Source organism: Phasianus colchicus, chromosome 5 (genome assembly GCF_987193195.1).
Source record: "Phasianus colchicus chromosome 5, bPhaCol1.hap1.1, whole genome shotgun sequence".
Lineage (NCBI taxonomy): Eukaryota > Metazoa > Chordata > Aves > Galliformes > Phasianidae > Phasianus > Phasianus colchicus.
Window position 1 is genome coordinate 27,008,571 of NC_143440.1, and position 24,953 is coordinate 27,033,523.

Genomic DNA, 24,953 nt, shown 5'->3' on the forward strand with positions numbered 1-24,953 from the left:
GTCTGTAAGTAAACGTCAAGAACGAAACAGTACGTGATGGAGTTTCTTTCCTCTATGCATCTGCTTTACTGTGAGAGACTCAAATTTGCTCCTCAGTTTCAGCATTTCTTAGTTCTTGCCTAGTCAAGACAAAAACTGCCTGGGTTAGCTAGCACGTTTCTCCCACAAGACCAATAAACACTTTCTTCTTACTGATCTGTCTTATGATTCTTTCATGAGTTTGCTCCATCCAGATGAAATGTTCCAATGTTTTCCCCAGTGGAAATACTGTCTCACTCAAAACTGTAGAAATATCATTTCACCCAAATTATCATGATCATCACAATAATCCCTAGAGCCTTACACAACAGTAGATAAATGTTATACTGAAATAGCATCCTGATCTAATATCAATTCCACCCCTTTGGCTCTGGGGGGTACAACAGGCCAGTATGCTTGAGCCTGACTCTTCTTCAGGAATAATCCCTTGATTTTACTGGAAACAGAAAGTCAGAGCGTCACATGCAAAGGCAGAATACCCAGTGAAATTCAAGGAATAGCACAGACTTTCCTCTTTTAATACAGCTTCAATCATCAGATAATGCACCTTCTGGACCTATGTAGCGCAGGATGCTGACAAGTAGAAAGACAGGGAAATAACAAACCATTTTGAGATTGTAAATAACTGGACATAATGTTGTTTACAACAAAATAATGACACCAATCTTCTAAGAACACTGTATGCTGAAGAGAAGCACACTTTATTTACAGATCTACAGATTACCTCGTCACCTCATTTTTTTTTATTTCTTTTTTCAAATAGTCAACATAGAAGCTAAACAGATGTGCTTAATTTGCTCAGAAGCCATACTGCTGGACAAGAGTAGCATTTGTAGCGTTCCCGGAGCAATAAACAGCTGCAACAAAACAGAACCTGCTGGTACACAAAGCAACCTAATTCTACTACTCTTCTGCAGAACATTGTATCAAATAACTTTTGCTAGAAATGTTGCAAAATCTGAACATACCAGAGGCGGCATGAAAAAAGCAACAAATACCTGAGAATTCTTTGCGATGTGATAGAGTGCAGAGTCAATAGGCAGCTGCTGACTAGTGACAGTTCCCAAGTACTCAGAACACACCAACTACACAAGGCAATCTTCTCTAACTGTAGACAAGTCCACTGAAACCAGCCTGTTAACACAGGAACAGTATTTGGCAACTCCAGCTGAGAGCGCAATGCATCGAAAACTTAATAATATTATTTACATTTAGGCAAGTCAGGATGATGGCCACCTTCATCACTTCAATTTCTCCCCGTTTTAGCTCCAGATACTAACTCATCTCTGCATCACCTAACGAATCCCTTTGCAACATTCAGGAATAAGAAAGGGGCTTCACATTAAAACAAGTTCACATCTTTTAAAAGCTCTCAAAGCAAGTTCAGCATACTTTACCCTTTCTTTATACATCAGATGGTTGCGCGTTGCAAAATCTGACTTTCATCCCTGATAGCATGAGCGAGCTCGTCAACTTCACCCACAGAAGAACAGGCAGCCCTCCTCTCTGGAGGAGAGGAGCCCTCCTCTATGAAAGGAAGAATTATCACATGGAATTCCTCATCAGTGCAAACAACTTAATTCTCAATAGTTGATTACTCTCTTTGGAGACAAAGCAACAGCATAAAATAGCATTTTGAAAAGCATTTGAGCAACACTTTTCATCACAGAATCAACCACAAAGTACAAGACTCACAGGAAAAAGAAAATATGCCTGAACATAGCAGTGAACCAATTTTTGAAGTCTTCACAAGAGATTTATAAAAATGCTACAGACATCTTAAGTCTCACAGTCTGCCCTCCTTTCCCTCTCTCCTCCCGAATTCAATCCTTCCCTTCTCCCCAAAAAGCTCCTTCAAGTTTTCCAAGATTTCTCTCTATTAACTGAGAAACAGATTTGAAGAGTAAGTTATTCAAGACATGGCTTGCAGGACTTCTCAAAACCAAGGAAAAGATATTCAACCAAATCAAGAGACAAAGAATCACAAGGTCACATTACATTCCTCTGATTTTCTACTACTTATGCTTCAAAATAAGCGATGTGTAACAGTAATATAAGAAATAACAGTTATCACTGTAGGAAGAAAAAAGGGAAGATACCAATACTACACTAGAGTTGTAATAGTAATGATAAGTAAAAGATTGGATGAATATTTTCAAAGAAGCAACTGTGATGGATATGGCTGCTAACAGCAGTGTTACACAGTATTTGGTGTTTCCAACAAAGGCAGGGAAATCCACTTTTATTCCAGCATACTTGACTTGGAATACAGCACAGCCACCAGAGCACTCTGTTGGCATGAAAAAGCAGAAAGTTAAACTGCCCCACTTACTTGTACTCTCACAACTGCCCAAAATAATTTCGAGTTATGTATTACTGTACTAATTCCCATTCAGGCAGCCTAAACTCTAGCTTGTTAAAGAAAAATGTAACAGATTACACATTTAAAAAAGCTTCTTTCATCCCCATCACTGACAAGAAACCAAGCTGACAGTAAGTCATTTTTAAACAAAACACAATCTATTGGACCCCTTAACATACAGCTCACATTTAGTCAATTTTGCATGCTTAAACTCATGCACATCTCTACCTGAGCAATTAGCCTGTCAGACCTTTCTCCTAGATGCATGGCACAACACATCGATCTGGGAGATCAATGCAACGAAGCTCAGGTTTCCCTGCCAAGAGCAGAGTGCCTTACGAGGTAGGCAGAGGGAGGAAGAACAGCAGCTGGATGGCATTTGATGCATCCCTAAGAGACTGGGAAGGACCCCAGTCAGTGTCTTACGCAGAGGAGGCAGCTGTTTCTCCTCCCCTCCAGCCAAACACAAAGGCTTTGTGTCAGGGTTTAACAGAGCAGGAGTGGCACAACACAAAACACTGAGAAACACAGAAACTGCACGTTTCCTGTTACTGAGCATCAATTCATTCCCACTAGATAAACGAGTTTCAGCCGAAATGGAAAACACAGGAGTATATTAACACACTATATAGCACAAAGTCACAAGCTAAGCAAGTGTTTAACCTTAGGTATGCATACACAGAGAATCAGCAGAAGCTTGTCAGTTAGAAATCAGTTTCTAACTGGGAAAACATCACACATCCTTCTCTTTTAATTACACTCTAAAATCTTTCTTGATTTAATCAGTTACTCTGGAAAAACCTCTCTGGAATTTGTGATGTCAGAGATAAGAGAAACTGCCGCATGCAGAAGTAGTGCCATGACCACACCAAGCCCGATCAGCATCTCGATGCTCCATCCTCACACACAGCTCTTCTCATTCTAACCCCTCACACTTCCAAAGTAACACATCTAAAACGATGCTGGATTTCAAGAGCATAACAGTACATCAAAATACAGCGAAGAAGAACAAAGTATTTGACAGAGAGAATCAAATCCATCTTTGCATTCTTATAACTGCAGTATCTTCATTTTCAAAACAACTTTTCACAGATGAGGAAATGCATTACTGCAGTCAGATTTTCCTACAGACAAAATGAAAGTCAATGAGCACACTTCTCATTTATACATTCAGGAAAGTTTTAATACTTTGTAAACATAGTTCACGCTGTAAAGCAGAGGGATCATCACGAAGAAGTATTCCGTGACATTAACACAGAAGAGAAGCGGTAGATACATTTGCGCCATACCATTAAGAGGCACCCCAAACATTTACAAAACTAAACAAGCAGTGAAGCAGGCTTTCATCTTTTGTTTGCTCAGATACAGCAGCTGAAACCATCTGACATGCACAGAGGCATGGCATTAACTATGGAAAATATATAAGAACTCTCGGTGGTGGTGGTTTTGTTCCTCCAGAACCACAGCATGGAAACTAATTCTACACTTTAAGGCCAACACGATTCCAAACTAAGAGTACGTTTTGTCTGGGGGTTCTCAACCTTCCCATCAATACACAGAACTGTTCTGAACAGTTCACCCGAAATTCAACTGGTTCTGCACACCCAGCCAAAAAGAGCTATTACAAGCTATTTTATATCCATTTTCCACAGTCCTTTCCGTATTAATAAAGACTAGTGTCGGTGCTCCCCAAAAGGCCGCGCTCAGAAGCAGCACGGGGCTCTGCTTCGCCCCCCCCTCCCCCATCCCGCACTGACATTACCCGCTTACCGGCCCCGCTCCGATCTTTGTCCCCTCCGCCCCTGCTCCGGCGCCCTACCCAGGGATGCGGCCACAGGCCCGGGGATCCCGGCAGCCTTGGGAGCGAGGCATTCCCCTCTCCCTTCCTCCAGGAGAAGAACACACACCGACGCTCTCCTAAACGCCGTCCCTACGCAGCCCGTATGTTTACTATTCCCCGTAGCGAGCACGCCCGCGGCCTAGCCAGGCGGAGCCGCGTTCACGTACCGATGCCGCCGCTAATGGCTGCGAGACTCGGGGCGGCAGACTGCCGGCCGGCCGGACCGCACCGCGCCCTGCCGCCCGCCACAACGCGGGAACGGCGGTGCGGCTTCACGGGGCCGTGAGCCCGCCCCGCGGCGCCGCTCTCCTTGCGGCAAGCGAGAGGGAGGGACGGAGCGCCCGTAAATCCCAGCCCCGGAGGCAGGCCGGGAACCGCCGGGTCCGCTCCCCGACCTCCAGCTCGCCCCCCGAGCCGCGACCCCCGCGCGGCCCTCAGCCCCGAGCCGGGCGCGAGGCGGCGCCGCGTCTCCTCACCTGGAACGGAGCCGAGGCGGCGGCGGTTCCTCGGGGCGCCGCGTACCCCGCGGGTCCCTGCGGAGCGCGGCGCCGCCCCCGCCGCGGTGACGGCCTGCGGGCAGCGGAGCCGAGCGGGGCGGGGGGAGGCTAGAGAGGAGGCCCCCGGCCCGGCCTCCGCCCCGTGGCGTGCGGCGCGGTCTCTATAGCGACTGCGGAGCCGGGCGGGAGCCGGCCCGCCCGCGGGGAGGGGTAACTGCCGCGCGCGGCGCCGATGGCCGCTCGGAGGGTTACGGGCGGCCCGCGGCTCCCCCCGCAGGCGTTAACCCGCGAGCCGCCGCCGCCATCCCTGCGGCAGCCCCGCTCCGAGCGCCGCCACGCCGCTGCCGCCGCCGCGGTCGCCCTTCCCCTGCCGCGGCGCCACCGAGTCCGCCGCGCTCCGGCACCCGCCCGCCGCCATGCTTCCGGAGCGCCGATTGGGCGGCCGCGGAGCTTTCTGCCAGCCGATTGGCTCTCGGCCGGGTCAGTCACGGCAGCGGAGGCGGGCACACCTGAGGCGGCGCTGAGCCCCGGGTTGGTTGAGATGGCCGGAGCCCCGCTAGCCGCCCGCGCGCAACCTCGGGGCCCTCTGGGCAACGCGGTCCCCGGGCGGGGCAGCCGCCGAAGCCGTTACTCGCCGCCGTTCTGAGGGAGCGACGGGCAGCGGCGCGACGGAGATCTGCGCCGCTCCGCGCCGCAGCTGTGCGGGGGCCGCGTTTCCCCGCTGCAGTACCGAGCTCCGCCTCGCGGCGGCGCGGGGCCGGCCGGACCCGGGTGTTGCCGGGGGTGCCCGAGGCTGAGGCGGGAGGGGATCCGTCCCCGCCAAAAGCAGGAGCCGCTCGCCTCGAGCAGCCGGGCTCGCACCCCCGGCTACGCGCTGAGGCGGCGGTAAGGCACTGGCAGCTCGGCCACCGGCCGGCGTGCTCGGTGAACGGTTCGGCTCCAGAGCATGACTCTTCCTCGGAGGCGAGAAGCTCCAGACCTCTGAACGCCGTCGGTACGCGTGTGCACCACCTAACGGCTGGCTGCACGCGTCCGTAGGCCGCAGCCGAAGACCCGTGCCGTGGGAGGACAGAGCTGGCCTGCACCCAGCAGGCTGCGTGAAGCGGGTGACACGCTGCAGTCTTACCTTCACGTGAAGTTTTCTTCGAAGAGAGGAAAAAAAGGGTTTATGTTTCCCTTGCACCGGGCCATGAAGATGATGACAGAGAGCATAATTGAGGCTCCCTTCATTCACTGCAAGGAGAGCTTAGCCAGGGAGTAGGATTAGAAAGCAGCGTCTCCTACTGCTGCTTTAAGTGTAAGCAGGATCTTAGCGCTCCCACTGCGCACCCGTGAGCCCCTAGCAGGGGAGCTGTGGCCCCAACCTGACAGCAAAGCCGAACTGCCCTTACCGTTGCTCAGAGTCAGCTTCAGGCAGGTGTTTCTTCGTTCAGAGAGAACCAGCTTGAGCAGTGGTACACCAGCAGTAGCCACGTGCGTAGAGGTGATGAGGATTTATTCATATATATACATACATATATATATGTATATGCACATAATGTGTGTCCTTGCAAATGTTACTGGCACTTGAGATCACAGCTGCAGCTCATGCTGGTTCTGAGCTACAGTTCTTGAAGACTTAATAGACCTAACCCTTTGGCTAGGCCCCAGCTCTTTGCGTACAGTGTTCTGGGTCTAAATTTTCAATGAAAAAAGTTTCTAGATTTTCTGGATACCGAGTTCATGTTCAATGTGTACATTCTCTCTTTTAACTGTTGAAATAGTAAAGTTAGAAGGTACTAATGTTCTTATCCATTGCTCAGCAGCTAAACATTATCACATAGGGAGCTCATTCCCCATGCCTTACTGTTCCCTAATTAACTCAGATGCCTACAGCGTACAGTTCTTCAGGAAAACATTTTAAGTTCAGTTAAACAGAAGGGAAAGGCCTTAACAAACTTGTCTATCTGGTTTGTCTGTTTATCTGTTTATCACTGCTAATCCAAGGGGCATAGTTTTCCTCATCAGTTTGTAACTTCACAAGTTAATTCACAGTTCTAATATAACCACATTGTCATGCACAATATCACAAATATCCCACCATCAGCACACGTCTTCTTCGCATACCATTAGTCAGCATGTGCACTGCAAGCTGTAGACCAAACTTTGTCATCAGTTAGCTTTCAAGTTCTAGCAATGTGTTGTGTCACCTGTTTTCAATTTCCTGTAAAATCTTCTTAAGTAGACAAAACCTGCAGTTCAGATAAAAATCAAGCAGGGAAAAATGAACTAAAACTGAGTCTTCTCAACAGGAAAATCTATTTCCACTTAAGTGCAGGAGGCCTTTACAAAAGGAACACAATCTTGAATTTACTGTTCCATAATATGTACTAAAGGGGTTCTTGAAGTTCTACTGTTACATTGTCAGTTCTAATTGGCTATTTCAGTGTAAAGGTATGCAACTTTTTGCAGTTTAACTCCAACCTTGTTCTTTCCAACCCACCCTTGTATTATGTTGTACCAGGCTTTGAATGGTATCTGATATTCTGCAACATCCCTTTAACAATAATTTTGGAAGCTGGGGGACTAAAAGAGGAACTGACAGTAAAGAGTGTATCCAAATAGGATCTGTTATTGCTCCTCTAAGAGACAGACTAGAGGATGAGGTATGTGCATAACCAGTCTGACCCCACAGGGTACCTCATCTGTTCTGATGCAACTGTACTTTTGTATGGGAGTTTGTCGTGCAGTCTTTGAATCAATATATATGAGCAGAGAGCCACCTCTGTACCTGCACAGAATAATAATGCGTGTCCTAGACCCTCATATAAAAGAAAGCTCTTAAAAACACACTCAAGCGCAGTAACTTAACAGAGATAAACATTTAGCTCTGATGTAGCTGTGAATTCATCTGGTCATTTTTGTATACTGGTACTTATGTAGAAGGAAAAGAGGAAGTAAAAGCTTCAAGTTGTTGCAGATCTTAGAGTCTATTTCTACTATGAATACTCTTTGGAAGGTAAATTCTCACATGTACAATTTATCTCTGTCTGTGCCTGTAAAAAGTATACCTACATATTTATCTTTAAAACTATTACATCACTTCCATTATTTCCAAGAAACACACTGAAATTAAGTTAAGGTTTGTATCATAAATCATGCTAAAAATATCACTTTTATAGATAAATGGTCAAAAACAGAGGAAGGGGCAGCTCATGATTTGCAGTTTCTGAAACTCCTGAGTTTCAGATACTTCTGAGAGAATTTCACTTTGGGTTGGAGAAGAACAAGTTCTAGAAAGAACTGTCTGCTGGTTTAGATGTCCAGACAATTATATCAGCAGACAGTCTGTTGATTACAAAACAGGGAAAAATTACTTAGGAAGTCTTTCCTATTTAATTGTTGTAAAACACTGTGAATGGACACCACTGCATTGTTTTGAAGATTTTTAAATGTCTCAGATGGTCAGAAGAGCAAAGTCAGTCAGTAAAACATACTGTGTTTTGTCACAGATCAATCCAAAATATCTTTTTGTCTCCTTGCGATCTATAGCCAAGTGCTGCAGACCAGAACTCCAAAGCTAGAAAGTAGGAGGATTACTGTCAAATTATTCCTAATTCCAAAGGCACACCTGACAAAACTTTATTATAACTGATTAGTCACTATGCAAAGCAAACAAATATAGCATTTTTGTTGTGCTGGTAGGAAAACTGAGCTCCTACTGTGTGTTTTTTTTTCATAGAGTGTGATTTCTAGACACAGACTGTCAGTAAAACATTAAGTCACCACTGAAGGAACAGAGGGATCTTGGATCTTTTTCATAAGAACACAGAAGAGCAGTGTCCAGTTCCTGTTTTTTTCCTACTCAGCAGCTTCAGAATCATTCCTTTTTTTGTAAACATCTCTTCACTGAACCTTTTTAAAAGAATACCAACTATCCAACAAGATGTCCTGAGTAATGTTGTTTAATTCCAGTATTATCTAGAGAGTGAGAAATGACATCAGCATCAATTTTATAAAGCGAGAACAGGGAGGATTCATGGTTAGTACAGGAGGCCCAGTATTTTTGAAGAGAAATGTAAAACTGTATGTCTGAATATTTTGCTAGAAAACAAAGGGTTTATTGGCACTGTAGTGCACCAAAAGATGCTATGAGTTACAGAATTGAAAAAGGAAATTTTACCTCATTATGTAAAGGGAATTTTGTTTTAAGCCCTCATAACACACGTATAATTCCATTTTGCAGAAAGCTTCCTGAGGGCTGGCTTGCTGCATTATCTAGGAGTGAAGGTAAAAAACAAAAATTGCTATATGGTCTCATTACGAATAAAGCTGTAAAAATTCTGGTCTTCAAAAAATAATTATAGCCAAGATGGAAGGAGTTTTAGATAACCAACCTAAAATACAGGTTCACTTTCTGGCTTTACCATAGACTGCCAGCCTGTTTCCAAGGTGAACACACCACTTCTGTACCTTAGTTTTCCATTTGTAATGACTCACTGTGAGTCTGAAGTGGATGATTCAGAGGTTATGGACAGTGCAGCTACAATGGACTGAAATCAGAGCCAGCTTCATAGATACCTATTTGGCATTTCCTGGAACATGCATGAGCCTCAAAGATTACCAATTAAAGAGCAATGCAGTCCACGCAAGACTGCTATGATTTCCCATTTGTCTGAAAATGGCTTCTGCATCCACATAGCTGTGAACTTTAAACATCTTAAAGTTAAAATTACAGTATTTCTTTCCTGGTTCATTTCATCTGTGAAGCTTTTCAGGCAGTGAAATAAGTTAAAAATATGATAAATTTGACTGTGTTCACAGTAAGCTTTGTGGCATTCTAGTGTACAAAGTGGGTTATTTCAAACCGCCATCTATCCTCATTGCCTCTTGCCATGAGTTTTGACATTATCTCAGCCATCTCTGCAATTCTGTAAGATTTTCCAATGTTATGTAATTTAGATCCCATTGTCTAACTGCAATAATCATAGGCACATCTAAATACCGCTATACTTCCTAAATGTTCAGAAACATAACTGAGACATGAATATTCAGTTGCTTTTATTTGCCCAAGAACTTACACCTATGAGCATCTACCAGGTCATTCACACTTTACAAAAACAAAACAAAAAAGCAGATGGTCTAAATTTCTTTTTTCAAGCCCCCTCCATGTTTACACAGGTTGGTGAGAATCTCTTCCTGAACACGAATTCTCCCTCTGAAGTGCTGACATGTTGAGGAAAAGTTGTGTAATACTTACTTGTGTCAAACTTAGTTTTAGTCCATTATTCCACAATCTCTTTCTCATGAAATACCATTTGCATTAAGTAGAAAAACAAAATTGAAAGTCACCCAAATACAAAATATAAACATTAATTTTTGAAAACAAGATACAAAATGCATGCAGCACCACTAGTAGATATTTAATTGGTGTAACTCATAACGTAGCTGCCCTTACAGACTTACGTATGAATAGTACTAAACAGACTGGACAAACAAGTAGTACATTTATACCTCTTTCAGATCTGAAGCCAGAGCACAGAAGTCTTCCCTGTTAGTAGGATGCATGTTTTCTTTCTGCACCACTGACTGACAGTTGACAGACCCACAGCTACAACTACTTCTGCTGGGTTAGAAAACGCTGCTCAATCATTATAGTCTTAGTGTTCAGGTTTTCCAGAAGGTCTGTAATAAAGCAGCACATCATGGCTAGTTATAAATGAGTGTAGGACAACTAATTTCTGAATAATTTAATTCTGAATATTAATTTGGCAGCTGAAACAATTTTCCAGTGACACAGAACAAAAAGCGCAGGTAGCACTGATGTCTAATTCCATGAAGATTTAAGTTATTTTTTAAAATGATGCATTCCTGAGCTTCCATTAGCTGACTGAGTGACCTCTAATCTCATCTCTCTAGCTCAAATTAAGTTACTTGCTTTGTATTGCAGAGAAAAAAAAAAAAAAAAAAAAAAACTACATACAGCAGCACTGCCACCTTCTGTTTGCTTTTTTTCATGCATGTGAGAACTGGGCTGATATTGCAAAGCAACAGGTCAGATTCATTTTTCTTCTAGGAGGTGTCTTAGGCAATAATGTCATTTCTAATACTCAGGGATAACACAAGTCTGCAGTTCCATAGATGTGACTTTTTAAAAAACCATTAAGCATTGTCTGGGCAGAAAAAAAAATTGGTTTCAGACATTTGTCCAGGATTGCTAATACACCACATCCCAGTCAGAGCAGTAGCTCAAAAATCCCAAGTAAATATGTACATCTGTACATTTTGTACATATGCACATTTGTACAATTGTACGTTCCACAGGGAATATATGCTGAATACGATCCACATATGTACACAACTGAATAGATGTGATATTCCTCGCAGCCTGCAGAAGTACAGAAAAATTAAGTTTGTCCACACGCATAGGACAAACTTAGTTTGGCTAGGTGTATTTAATCACCTGCAAGCACTGATTCACATGCAGTAATGGTCCCACACGTAGCACAGATACTCCAGATCTGAAGTTTCCTGAGTATGCAGCACATTAGCACATAGGCAAGACAAAACTAGAAGCCCTTCTTCAGATATTCTCCTTAAAAATGTAAAGCTATGGAAAACTCTATGTTTGTGAAAGGAAGATGCCAGCAAAATGCATGTTGAGCCTGTATGGCTCCATGCACTCCCATACAATTAAGGAAGCTGCTGTTTGAGTCTGCCGTGCTGTTTTAGACACTGCATTGTTGGGTGAAGCTTTCAGCATAAACCTTAGTTATGAGTTTGATCACATCAGAAAAATAAATCAAAAAGACAGTCTCGCTGTACATCTTTATCCTATTGAGACATGTCCTTGTTTTTTTCACCTCATAGAGGCACAGTGATACTGGCAGCGAGCCTTCCTCTTCACTGTCATATATAAGATTATGACTTCTAGCAAGTAAGCTAAAAGTTTTTTTCTTATAGCACCCTGGCTAGGTACAGTAATCTCTGCTTTAGTCAAGACTTTGAAAAACCAAGTTGAGTTATCAATGCATCTTCCATCTTTCCCTGATAATAAGCAAAATATTCATGCAGGCAAAGGGGTGTTTATCCTTAGAAAAACAAGAGATCATAAGCAAGGTATATTCCCAGAATTCCCATGCTTATTCCAAGGATACTGTTACAATCACATTTTATTGCTTATCATCAGCTGGGAGAAGACAGTTTATTCTTCTGCGACTATCCACATTCCTTACAATCTGTGGTGCACAGCCCTTGCAGTCACTTGTGCTCCCTGAACCATTGCACTAAAGATATTATAAACCCTACAGAACAAAACAGGACCTGCTTAGTGACCCCATCCTGGTACTAACATCACAACTATTGTGATCAAGCACTGCTGCAAACTCAACTTGCTGCTACTTCTGCAGCCAGTTCAACTCAGCCAACAGATGGACAGCTCTGAGCAGAGCTCAGAAATGCCAGAGGAGGATAACATGCATTTGCTTCTGGCTTGGCTAAAGCTTCTAAGAATCTAGGAGAGAGGTTTCTGTTGGATTGCTCTTGAATCTGTAAAGTTTCCAAAGCCAGAATCTACCGTGAGTCACATACGATGAACTAATTGTCTCTGGTTACTTGAATTTGTTTCACATTCAGCCAATACACAGTGAGAGGTGACAAATTCCATACAAAGCAACAACATATAGAATCGTGGATAAGGTATATTATAATTAATGCCTAAGATTTTCTCTTTCACAGAACCACAGTTTCATTATTCTCTCTCCCAGACTCATATTTGTTGATAATTTATTGATAATTTATTAATTTGTTGAAATTAAGAACTAATGAAGACGTTAGCAGGTACTGATGAAATCTCTGCTTCTTACTAGCCCAAACCCATGATAAAAACGTTATCATAAACTCAACTGGTCACTGAGGTCTCCATTCACACTCAGTTAATCAGCCTGTTTTGCAGGATTGAACCCAGTGGCGTAAGAACCTTGAAATACGATTAGAGATGCAAGGGAGATTAGCATGGGCAAGAGAGTTGAAGTCTTTCACCATCGCCATTGGTGTGTCAGCATAAAGACAGAACTACACAGACATCAGGAAATCAGTACTTCACCCTTTCTCAGGATGCCAGATCCAGATATTTTCTCCCTTGAACTCAGCAAGGTGCCAGTTGTGTGACCTCACACAGTCCTGTGAAGCAGGTTAGTTGTTTCTTTTGCAGTAAGTTACAGATATTAAATGTGTGCCTAGCTAAAAGGACCGTTTTAGCAAAATTAGTGAGATAAGATGTAGTTTTTTTATGACAAAATTGCAAGCTAAATTTTTAGAGACAGTTTACATCTAATAAGTACATTTTATAAGCAAATAAAAAGCTGTGGTACGTGTTGTATGTAGCTGGAGGAATTTGACATCAAAGGAACAGGTAAGTGGCACCTGGAAAGTAAGCAGCTACACTGTGCTGAAGGAACCTCTATGTTCAAACTTAGATAAGAAAAGCTCAAGAATATAATTGGTGATATGGGAAAGATCTCCACATTTATTGGTGTTGTTCTGTTGAAAGAAATGTTCCTCCCTTTACAGAATAAAGTCCAGCCTTCTTTCCCACTGCAAGGTGGGAAAATAAAACTGTATGTACACGCTATAAATATGAAGTACTGAGGTGTGCTTCCAAAAACTTCAATAGGAAGGTTAGTTCCTGCACATGTGACTTTGCAGTAGTTTCACTCACAGATAAAACTTGGAGGAGAGTATATATGCACTGCAGAATAAGACAAAGACTCTTGAGTTTAAAATTGCGCTTCTGTTCTTCCAGCTGGAAAACGTTTCTTCACAGCACTCAAAACAACCAATATGTGGCAGTGCTGAATAAATATATTCAACACTTCGCTGAATAGTTAGGGATATAAAAACATTATGGTATATTTACAGAATTTGTTATAAAGAGAAGAAAGTCTTCATATTACCTGAAATAAATGCAGTAAATATTGGTATTAAAAAAAAAAAAAGCTTGAGAAGCTGGGTACATTTGATCTTCTAAACCTGGTGTTCCTGAAGACTAATTTATCGGGAATAAATGAGGTAAGTTGTTCCTCTGTCCCAGATACTTCGTGCAATCCCAGCTCTACCAGTGACAGCCAGGGTCAGACAGTAAGTGGTTGCTGCACTACACCTACCAGTTATTTCTTTGATTCCCTCTTACAGTATTGGCTGATATGAAATAGCTTGCGTTAGGCAGATTTTCTACTGCTGGAGAACTATGGTGCACGTACCTCTGTTAAATGAATGTGAATACTCTATGCATTCCGGTCTTGTAATTAAAATTTCATCAAGGAAGATTGAAATAGCATTTGAGAATTACTGAAGGCACGGAATTACTTGTTTTTGCACATGGAAGTTCCAGGTTTTTAGCTTCGGACATCTGAGGATGGGGAGGGAGCTGTAGGACAATAACTACACAAGACTGACTGTGTCTCCTTATGAAAGTCAGCTTCAGATTTCTTTGTGGCTAGAATATTATAATAGGAAGCCTAAAATTTACATCTTCCAAAATAAAAAATAGCAGATTAAGTGAAAACAGAACTGCTTACAAACTTTGTTCAAATGTTAAAGCAAAAGATGTTCACCAAGTCACTACCTTTTGGTGTGACACTGTTAACTGAATGCGTGTCTAACAATTTAGAAGCATTTTGCAAATAGATAAATTTCACAGAAATGAAGAGCGATGTATTCACAAACCCTAGGCACTGAATGTGAACCCCGTATCAGCAATTTCATAACAACAGATTCCCTCTATTGCATGCTCAGAGACTTGAGCACCCAAAGCAAAGACTATTTGCAGCAGCCATTTACAGCTATTTCAGTTCAAGTCATGAACTGCTTAACTGGTGAAGCAGTTAAGGCTACTGTCTGCAGGCTTAGCAGACAGGCTGTCACCTGAATTCCTATGGTGACTTAATTCTGTTCCAGCAAAGTATGATCCTTTTGAAAGAGGGCTGAAGTATTTCATGGAAGAATAGTGTGAAAAAGGTATAGTTACTTTATGAATATTCTCCGGGCTTCTTTGTACAGAGATATTTATAAGTAGTAGTATTTCACCATGATAATCAAAATAATTATAACAATATTACCATAATCAATACTCAATAATTGATAATCAGTCTTAACAATCACTAAACTAGGCACCTGTTTTTTAAATCAAGAAGCGACAATAGCTCAATCTCTTCAGTATTTTTCCTTATTGGCTTCATTTCCATTTTGCACAGTATTCTGTGTATTGTGCAAGAGATACACAGAGATGAATAGTTTTAAAGGAAATCAATTTCCTCTCTAAATGCAGCAAAAATAAATATGAATAATTTAGATCTCATAGCCATTCAAATGTTTTAATTTTCAAATCACATCCTAATACGAAAGGAAGAACCTGTACAAACAGAACTGATTCATTCCAACACACACATGAAAATACCGAGCTATCATTACCTCTTTTAATTGCACTCTGCTGCAGTATACTTGCCTAATGTTAAGCTTCACTGCAGCTGTGGATCCTTAGATGGGCAGTGTGTAGCCCCTACTTCTGGAAGGTTTGTCTGCTGGTGGTTTTCATGCTGTTTTAAACTTAAGTAGTAAGCTTAAAAGTAAATATGCATGAATAAAGCTGCTTATACTTCCTTCTCTCCTCAAACTATAGGATTATGTTTTACTGTTTATAAATGCCATTGTAGTAGCAGAATCCATAAGGATGTATAATCATAAAAATACATATTTGTATAATATAAACTCACTAATGAAAATTACTGAATTAGAACATAACCATACTGAGAGCAGGTTTTGTGAGGAGGAAAGAAGTTCTTGCATGTGTTAAGGAAAGGCAATCACAAAGAAAGCATCAGAAGCTGTAAAGGACGGCAAAAGATCACTATTTAATCCTGAGGTACTGCAGCACAGTTCTGCATTCACGTCATGTTCACTGAAGACATATTGTCTCCAGCTCTAACAGGTTTGTGTCTTGGACTGCTTCCTGCCTGTGAATTTGATGTAACTGCAGAGGTAGAAAGAAGTTAGTAGTAGTTTTATAGAAACCATAATGATACAGAGAAGCAAGGTAAAATGTGATGGGAAAGATAGTTTCTTAGATTGGCTAATTGCTGGGGAAAAGATGACAGATCTTGAAACACAGAAGTCATTCTTTAGCTGTGAATATTAAATTTGAAACTAGATGTGTATGGGTGGTCGTGAGAAATTGAACTTACCTTGTGCCCATCACCGTGGTCTTTTGAGAGAAAAATATAAGTGGCCATAGATTATCTGGGAAAATTAGGAAAGGACTGTACTGTTCTTACTTATCAGTATGTAATACAGCAAGTGCATCAAAAACAAGCCATGAACTCCCTTCAGCAACCCTGGACTCTGGAATCTTTAGACAAGAGAATGGAAATTGTTCCAGTGGACTGTGAAGAAGTCAAGGCTGCTGCAGAAGGTGCAGCCATTAAGAGACTTCAGCAGCAATTCTGTTCCCGAAAAGAATTTTTCATGGAAAAAGGTTTATATGGTTATGCTATATTTATCTGCCTGTTTATCCAGCTTTTAAATCTACATATGGCCATGACACAGTAATCTAAGAATTATAAATTCCTAGAATCACCAAGAAAATGATAGAAATTTGTAGAACAAGAAAGCATCATTAGGCTTCTGAAGGGAAAGATCAGTGAGCAGATCAGCTCACTTCCAGATGTCAGAAAATCCACACAGAAGATTGCTCTCGAGATGGAAATCCAGAGAAATCCACCATTCATTGTTTCTAATGGTCGCTTGTTTTTAACTGATCTAGTCTAATTTCGTAAGAGATAGAGATTCATATTGTATTGAAACTTAAGCAAGTCCTGGGGCAGCCCCTTGGCAAGTCTCAGATGCGTGAGGCTCTATAAATAGCCAGTCAAACAGACATTAATCTCTCTCTCTCTTCTTCAGATTTCTACTGCATGCCTTGGATACATGCTTCTAAGCAGATTACGGGCTTTCCTTGACCTACGCTTCTTTTCCTAATGCTGATCTGACTATGGCTGTCCTCAAAGTAAAATTCACCAAAACTAAGAGGGACAAACTGGCTCAGATCCTATGGATCCTCAACTGGGTTTCTGTAGTGAGCGGGATCATTCTCTTCAGTCTTGGCCTCTTTCTGAAAATAGAGATCAAGAAGCGCAACGAAGTGATGGCAAAAGGGGACGTTAACTCTGTTCCCAACATGCTGATCTCTGTAGGAGTCATAGCATGTGTCGTCAACTTTCTGGGGGGCAAAATCTGCTACGACTGCTCAGATGCCAACAAGTTCTCCCGATGGAAGCTAATTATGCTCCCATACATCGTATGTACCTTCTGTTTTACTTTCTGCATCCTGTTGGGTGCTCTCATGTGCTATACCATGAGGAATGAGCTGGAAGAATCTCTCTATCTGGGACTGAGGGATGCTATTAAGTTCTATAAGGACACAGACATACCTGGAAGATGTTTCTTAAAAAAAACAGTGGATATGTTACAAATTGGATTCCAGTGCTGTGGAAACAATGGCTTTAGAGACTGGTTTGAAGTTCAGTGGGTATCTGCTCGTTACCTGAACATGGCTTCTAAAGAAGTTATGGAGTAAGTATTTACTAGTTCTAATGGAAAAATCTAGGAAAAAAACTCCTTCAACAAGAACTAGAATTGATCAGGAACAGTAGTGTCAGAAGATCTTGAGACATATTGACATTAAAAAGAATGCAGTAAGACTGATTTTTTCTGCCCAAAATGCTAGCAGTATTTCCCCTTACATGACAACTTGTGGCTAGGTTTCTCTCAAAGATCCATCTGAATAATTGCTAACAAGTCTACCTCATATGCATATTTACAAACACTCTTACTTTAATGTAAATTTCTAGTAAATAATAGCAGTAATAACACTTTTTCAAGACTACTTGTTTCCTCTAAAAACACAAATACGGAAATGATCAGGCCAAAAAGATCCTTCTGCTTATATTTAATCATTCTGAGTTTCTAGCATACACTTCACAGAGCCAAGTAGATAATTTCTGCTGGATCACTGTCTCAATCACAAAACTGTAGACTGACAATGTTATTCCTTAAATATGCTAACCACATGCATAATGAAAAGTCATCTTTTGTTAACTTTTTAGGGATACTAAGCAATGCAATGATACACCTTCCTTTTTTAATGTAGCAAATTATCTACCTCAAAATTTCAGTCATAAAGAGTTGTTAAAAGAAAAAAAGAATTTCCTACCAATAAATCATGCATTCAATCCTAAACATTGAAAAATCTTTTCCCTTCACATACTAGACTTGAATTCAGGTTGAAATTTACATGTTCACTTGTGAGAAACTGTCAACACCATGTACCTTGCAGTAAAAGAGGAGAAAAACCCTTGATATTTGTTCTTATGTTGGTGCCTCACAGAATACAGCAATTGTGAAATGATATTCTCAAAACAAGGAGTGATAATTTCTATCGATTACAGTATTTTAGAAGGTAGCAGTCAAAAATACAAGAAAAAAAGTAGCAATATACATCTTCAAAAGCTGAACAAAGTCTTCACCGTTGAGAGCCAGGTAGCTATATATTCTTAGGAAAAATAAATACAAAAATTTTAAATGGCATTTAAGGAATATTCTGCTTTGTTGAACTCAAAACTCAGGGGCAACAAAGCCAGATGAAAGAAGGCCAGTGATCTTATTTTAACAGAATTTGTGACTTGAAGATGGCCTTATAGCAAAGCAAATATACCAAAGGACAGGACCTCTGAAATGAGGACATCAGCATGCATTGGACAGTTGGCTAAGGAAATAACATAAGCTTTAGAACAAAAGGAAGATGTTAGAGAGCAATAGTGACACAAAGCAATCTGACTCACCGGGTGTTTTAAATCTTTGTTCTACTCTGAAAAGTCATAAGACAACAAATATAGTCTGCAGGAACTTACAGTTGTATCCTATTGTACGGATAAAGGTAAAACATACATTCTATTTCTGTGAGCCATGTACTACGAGTAATGTTTTGTCCTACTGAACTCAGTTTTCATCTACAAAGTCATCTGTGCTCTGTCAACATTCTGGAAATACAGTTAATTTTTCTATCCCCATGTAGAAAGAAGACAATGCATAAAGATAAATACAGCACAGAACTTCTACTGCATATAAACTAGATAATCTCATCTCAATTGCTAGAATCCAAGTTGGTACTGTATAAGCAAATTATAGAGCGATTTTCAAAACCTTGTAGTGAAACATTTGGCAAGAAATCACTATGACCAAAGTCCAGCTTGTAATGTTTAAAAAGGGTGGGGAAGGAATCAAATCATCTTGGTTTTATCTGGTAGTGTATGTCAGTTAGTACTTGGTAGATTAAGAGGCAAAGCAGTTGAGAACTGACATACTTGACTTAATAAGAATCTCTACGGAACTGAACTTTTCACCTTCCTTCATAATCCTCTTCCCTCCATCACTTCATTACCAATGCCACAACACCACAAAAAACAGAGTCAATCTATGGGAACAGTACAAGGATGAAGCAGTTTACAGCAGTACAATCCTATCATTGCTTTGGTTAGGCAAAAATAATCTTTTTATAGTTTCACAAGCAACTTTTGCTTCATAGTTTCATTACAATTTTGAAATACAACAATAGTTAACATCTTTCTTCCTCAATTTTTATTACTGAGCTCTCCCCTTCTAGCAATATCCAGATAGAACTCCCTTCAGTTTGCTACAAGGAAATATAATGGCAAGGGGAACATAACCAAAGTCTGGAACTGTTACTGTTTGCAGCAGAAAGAAGTTTCTACCTTATCACATGCTTCAGATTAAAAGAGAAGCTTAAGAGCTAGCTTCAGTGATTGTATTTCAACCATTTCAGATGCTGTCCTGTTGTTTTGGTTTATATCACTGAAATATACAGAGCATTAGGCTCGTCCAGGTAAAAGCCTCCATTTCACAATCAACCTGCCTTCCTATTCATCCTCTGTACAGTTTCTTTTCTCCCACGTTTTGGCTCTCTTTTCTGTACCACTGTGGCTCCCCTCCTTGTTTTTCTACGTCATTTTGCCTATGTCAGTTACACTGTTTGAACACTTAATTCTGTTTTCAGTTGATTGTGTTCTTTCACATTTGTTTCCCTGCTACTGTTATCTGGAGCAAGTTGGCCACAAAGTGAAGAGCAAATGATCTTCCTTATGTAATTGGAAATATCTGTTAAAAATATTTTCCTCAAAGAAAATAAAAACAAAATGAGAGAGAAAGGAGGCACAAAACAATAAAATGAAGGCAATTATTCTGCCATGCCAGCACAGCCACAAATGCTGAGGCTCCTTCCAGCTTATGTTTCTTTTGAAAGATACACTTAGTTTCTAAATGCTGGACCATAGAGTTCTGCTGCTTATGTTCACCTGGTCAGCTTCTTGTGATGCCTTCCTTCTCTTTCATTTAGAAAATCTGTAGCGGAAACGGAAAAATAAGTTTTATAAATAAATGAGGATAAGCTCTAAAATAATCTTTAATAGTCTCGGTGCAAACAAATCTAGAAAGGTATCATATCCATGTACATTTTACACACATAATACCAAGGGCCATATTGGCAACTGTGCAGATACCATCCCGAAACGTATTGCAAATGAAAAATTTGGTTTTCTTGCAGTGGGCAACATTTCTAATTGGAAATGAGAATGTATTTCCCTTTTGTTACACTGGAGAGGCCTACCTTGCAGCAGACAAATTACGTCCTCTTAGAAAAATTGTGGATGCGTCCTGCTGCTGCTACCAGATTTGTAATGCAAACTTTCTGTCCTTTTGCAGCCGTTTCAAGAGTAATGTTGATGGGAAGTTCTTAGTGGATGGAGTACCCTTCAGCTGTTGCAATCCAAGTTCCCCACGGCCCTGCATCCAGTACCAACTGACAAACAACAGTGCCCACTACAATTATGATTTCCTGACAGAGGAGCTCAATATCTGGATGAAGGGGTGCAGAGAGGCCTTGCTGGACTACTACACAGCTATAATGAGATCTATTGGTATTGCAACATTGCTTATCTGGCTGTTTGAGGTAAGCCTCATAAAAATGCTCTGTGTCTGGTATATCAGAGACTTCCTGCTCTCCAGGATGGGGAATAAATATGCTGTAACATACGAGGAGCGTAAGAAGCACTTCAACATCTAAAAGAAGTCCATGAGGACTTCAGTAATGCTGTGGGACTTTTCTCTAATACTTTCCACAAAGCACCTAGTACAGAAGCAAATCTCATTGAAGATGAGAACTACTAGAAATGATGTACATAATTCTGGATATTTATAGAGCTTTTTCAACAGATTGTGGCATATTCACTTCCCTGGGACATTTAGAGGACAGTGCAGGATAACACATGCACTAACACAATTAGTAGGTGGAAGGCACGAGGCTGTTACAAGGCAGTTTTAAGAAAGAGTATTAAAAATGTGAGGCAGACCTATGGTGAATGTATGAATGCCTTCTACAGCCAAAATTGAGTGTAAATATTAATAACTCAAAACTTCCCTTCTAGATAGCATAGTTTTACCACAAAAACATGAAATACATTTTAGGTATAGACTAGACTACTTACTATGCAGTCAAAATAAGAACTTCAATGGCAAGTATATAGATCTGCAAAGATGCAGTCTTCGCATAAATATGAACACTATTAAAGTAATTCAATACAACAGTCATCAGACAGTGCTAGATTGGGTGGTAAAGCCAGAAACAGGAGACCTTTGGCAACTCCTGGAAAAGTTGCTCACTTCAACGTGACAAACAAGCTAGACACACTGATCCCAATTCCAACACGACTATGGAAGCAGCGTTTTTTCCTAAACTCACACTTGAGCCTCTGTAGACCATCCTTCTTCATTTTTAGTGAGCTGGCATGTAGGATGCATATGGCTTACATAATGAACGAAACACCTTTGATGAAACACCAATTTAATGAATGTCAGCAAGGAAAGACTTCCACAAAGATTAACAGACTAGGATTCTTTTTCCAGTCACTGATATCTCCATTAATTGATCATCTATTTTGCACTGATTAGCCACAGTCTGAGGCTACAACGTTTAATTGCAACGTTAATTGCAGGTATTTGAGCACTAATCACATTATGTGGGAATGCTATCTGAAGAATGGGAGAAAGAAATAGCAAAAATATTTCTGCTTTGTATTTTTTATTCAAAAACATGTAATTAATTTTTTAGATACATCACTGGGATAAAAAACTATTTATTTTATTGAATATTAGGTCTGTACATAATGAAGTTCAAAAGCTGACTTAGGGGTAGGATCCAGACTGTAATTTAAGCTCTGTTTAAGCACTAACCTTTCCTTACAGCTCTCTGTACTTATTGGTGTCCGGTACCTACAAACAGCAATGAAGAACGTTCTGCTGAGAGGAGATCTGCAGGGTGAATCAGATGGTTGGTTACTAGAAAACAGTTTTATGGAAACTGCCAAATACAACATCAATATTATCAAGAACCTTGGCAAAGCCAACCAGATCTCCACTGTCTCAGGCATGAATGACCCCAACATTAATGTTCAAAACACAAACTGCGGCAAAAGCAACATTACAGCAAAATCTATCCCTGCAGCTAGCTAGACAAGTCTTCAGCAAAATGATGGCTCAAGTGCAGTTTTGACATACTACAATCTGAGATACTGGATTTTCACTAATGGGAAAAAAGCAATATGATAACTGAACAAGAAATAGACTGGTTACAGCAACAGGATGTTGATGCTTCTTTGGCAGGATGTATTTTCTTTACCTGCTCTAATGAAATTCTCGACTTTTGTATGTGTACAAAACAGTCTTTCAAATTTTTCCCACTTTGTCTCCCCTACTTGCACATTCCTGTCCTGGTCTGAATAGATCAGAATAATGATTATACATAACAGGGCTAACAGCTTGGATATCCATATGTTCTAGATAGGATTGGTCTAGTTTGTGATTACTGTCACATCTTCAGAAATCGCAACTCCAGAGAAATTTCAACAGAAATAACTTCTCTGGATAAAAAGGTTATTAAAAAAGAGAATGATCACAAAAACAGAAATGAAAATTGCGTTAAAGTCTAAGTTAGGACAGGTAAATTTTAAGCCAAATTGAAGTATATTAGCACTCCTCAAAAAGAACTTATTAGCTAAGTAAAACTGAAATCAAGCTAAAGGCAACAAAAGTTGGTTTGTATAGTGTATTTGACTTGTTTTGTTTTTTTAACAATCTGAAGACAAGCTTAGAGAAAGCCAGCTGGCCTGAAAGTTCAAGAGTGCTATTAAAAGGAGTTCTCTGCTCAAAAACACTAATTGATAGCTCATACAGGACATTAAAACTCCAAGTAGCATATGGCAGCACAAGAGTAAAAATAAGCAAATACTTCCCATAAAACAAATACTGATGGTCACAGATGTTAAAAATGCTCCTAATTTCCACAGGCTGGAAAACAAGAGATTATTTGCAACCAACAAAGACCAAGATAGATTGTCATCTCTCCTATCACATTCCTAGTACAGTTCTTATGAAGTTTGTATGTCAGCATACGGCACAAAAGCCTTTCCGTACTTGCAGTAACAGGATGCCTATGCTTAATTCATCAGTAATAATATGGTTTTAAGTAGTAAAACATACAGATACAGAATAGAGGATAAAAAAACAAAATATATTACTTGTTAACTTGTGAATAATACATTATGTGAATATAACTTTGGTCAGTTTGTGGACTCTTTGTATATAATCAACAAAAAGGAATAATCCCATCACTGTGATACTCAAAGCAGAACTATTCTGCTCTTGAAATTGTACAAAGTTAAGAGTAAAAATTACTTTACCTGTCCAATGTTGTTTTCTATGACACTACAATAAGCAAGAATTATACTTTGTGTGATGGAAAAATCTATATTGTAAGTCAAGCAGGCTATACGCACGATTGTAACTGCAAATGCAATTGCATTACTACATAAAATTTTAGGTCTATACTTGTTAAAAATAAAAATGGACAGATGTGGTCTGTCTGTAGTAGTAACCATAGCTGAGGTTTTACAAAAGGCACACAAGCAGCAAGACCATTAGGAAATACTTTTTTCCTGACAAAGCTTCCTAACTTCCAGGAAACAGCATATTGTTAACTTGGTATGATTGTATATGAAACAATGTTTTAATAACTCTCCATGGACTTTTTTTTCTATGAATTTGTATAGTTTTGTTTTTTTTTTAACCCACTCACAGTTTTCATATCCAAAATGCTTACATTAACGAGCTTCAAATTTTAATTTCTCACAATTCAGTTTTGCATTTCTTGAAAAAGTGCTTTGCTTTTTGACTCCCTAATCTCAATACGTATCCCTTAATCTTTGCTGTAAGATGCAGCTGATAGTCATCTCTTATTTATTCTCCTCATGCTGTCCCTGATTTTACTCTGATTGTCCTCTGTTGAAAATCTTTGTCCCATCTTCCCAAGTTGAAGAAGCTACTATTTAATCTTTTTGCCTATGGAAATTATTGCTCCCCTTTGACAGTTTTTGTAACTCTATTCATGATTTTTAAATGAAGAACACCTTAAGGTAACACTGAGGATGTTATGAATTAAACTGGCTTTCTGTCTTTTTCCTAAGATTTCCTGTCATTGCTTGCTTTTTTGACAGTTTGAGCATTTGGGTAACATTTTCACAAAGCTATCCATAAAAATATTCAAGGCATGAACTGGTGCATCATTCCTTCAAACATTTCTGAGAGCCAAAAATATCATTCCTGTATTACAGCTTGTTATGCTGTTTCTAATTCTACCTAATGCCCTTGGGCACAATCCTGACTCACTCTCTTTTCTATCTTTCAGTGTGGTAATGACAAAGTTCCAAAAAGCTTTATTATTAGACTGAAAAATGCCCAGCTTTTATGTCTCACTGAACTAAGAAAAGTACGCCCACCTTTTAGACTATGAGACAAAACAAACTTCAGTGAACCTGGGAAATACAATCCCGAAGGAAGCAGCTCATTGTTTGCAGCACAACAGTTTCCTGAGCCTTACTAGAAACGTTAAGATTAGATGATGTAATACTGGAAAAGAATGAACATTGAAAATTTTGGCACTTTGACATATTAAGGAGAAAGGCAGTCAAGTGCTGCAAATTAAACACTTTTCAAAATAATATGATAAAAATGCAATTTTTATCTATATTTATTTTCAGACCAGCATGCAGAGCAT

At 40.3% G+C, this 24,953-nt stretch overlaps 3 protein-coding genes across 11 annotated transcripts in view; 1 reads left to right on the forward strand and 2 right to left on the reverse strand.

The window, feature by feature from the left end:
- Positions 1–4,850, reverse strand: part of TTBK2 (tau tubulin kinase 2) — an 87,044-nt gene extending 82,194 nt beyond the window's left edge. For 2 of the 4 annotated variants that reach the window (XM_090141038.1, XM_090141037.1), the window contains exon 1: positions 4,718–4,850. The gene's annotated coding sequence lies outside the window, so the exon portion shown is untranslated. The remainder of the gene's footprint in view (positions 1–4,717) is intronic. The other 2 variants (XM_031593570.2, XM_031593569.2) reach the window with 1 other exon arrangement.
- Positions 4,851–5,971: 1,121 nt separating this feature from the next.
- Positions 5,972–24,099, forward strand: LOC116229231 (photoreceptor outer segment membrane glycoprotein 2). Of its 3 annotated transcripts, XM_031593573.2 has the most exons (6): positions 5,972–6,221; positions 8,964–9,007; positions 12,672–12,909; positions 16,676–17,344; positions 20,549–20,795; positions 22,088–24,099. In XM_031593573.2, the coding sequence occupies exons 4-6, from the start codon at positions 16,764–16,766 to the stop codon at positions 22,352–22,354; spliced, it is 1,095 nt and encodes a 364-aa protein (XP_031449433.1). In that variant the 5' UTR covers positions 5,972–6,221; positions 8,964–9,007; positions 12,672–12,909; positions 16,676–16,763; the 3' UTR covers positions 22,355–24,099. The 3 variants fall into 3 exon arrangements, with proteins under 3 accessions (XP_031449433.1, XP_089997188.1, XP_031449432.1); XM_090141062.1 differs by lacking the exon at positions 8,964–9,007 and having other exon boundaries at positions 12,660–12,909; XM_031593572.2 differs by lacking the exon at positions 8,964–9,007.
- Positions 9,035–24,953, reverse strand: part of UBR1 (ubiquitin protein ligase E3 component n-recognin 1) — a 78,863-nt gene continuing 62,944 nt past the window's right edge. The window contains exons 48-49 of one of the 4 annotated variants that reach the window (XM_090141028.1): positions 22,076–22,153; positions 19,420–20,188 (exon numbers count right to left, since the gene is read on the reverse strand). The gene's annotated coding sequence lies outside the window, so the exon portion shown is untranslated. Of the gene's footprint in view, positions 10,403–19,419; positions 20,189–20,843; positions 22,154–24,953 lie in introns of those variants that run through there. The other 3 variants (XM_090141030.1, XM_090141029.1, XM_090141027.1) reach the window with 3 other exon arrangements.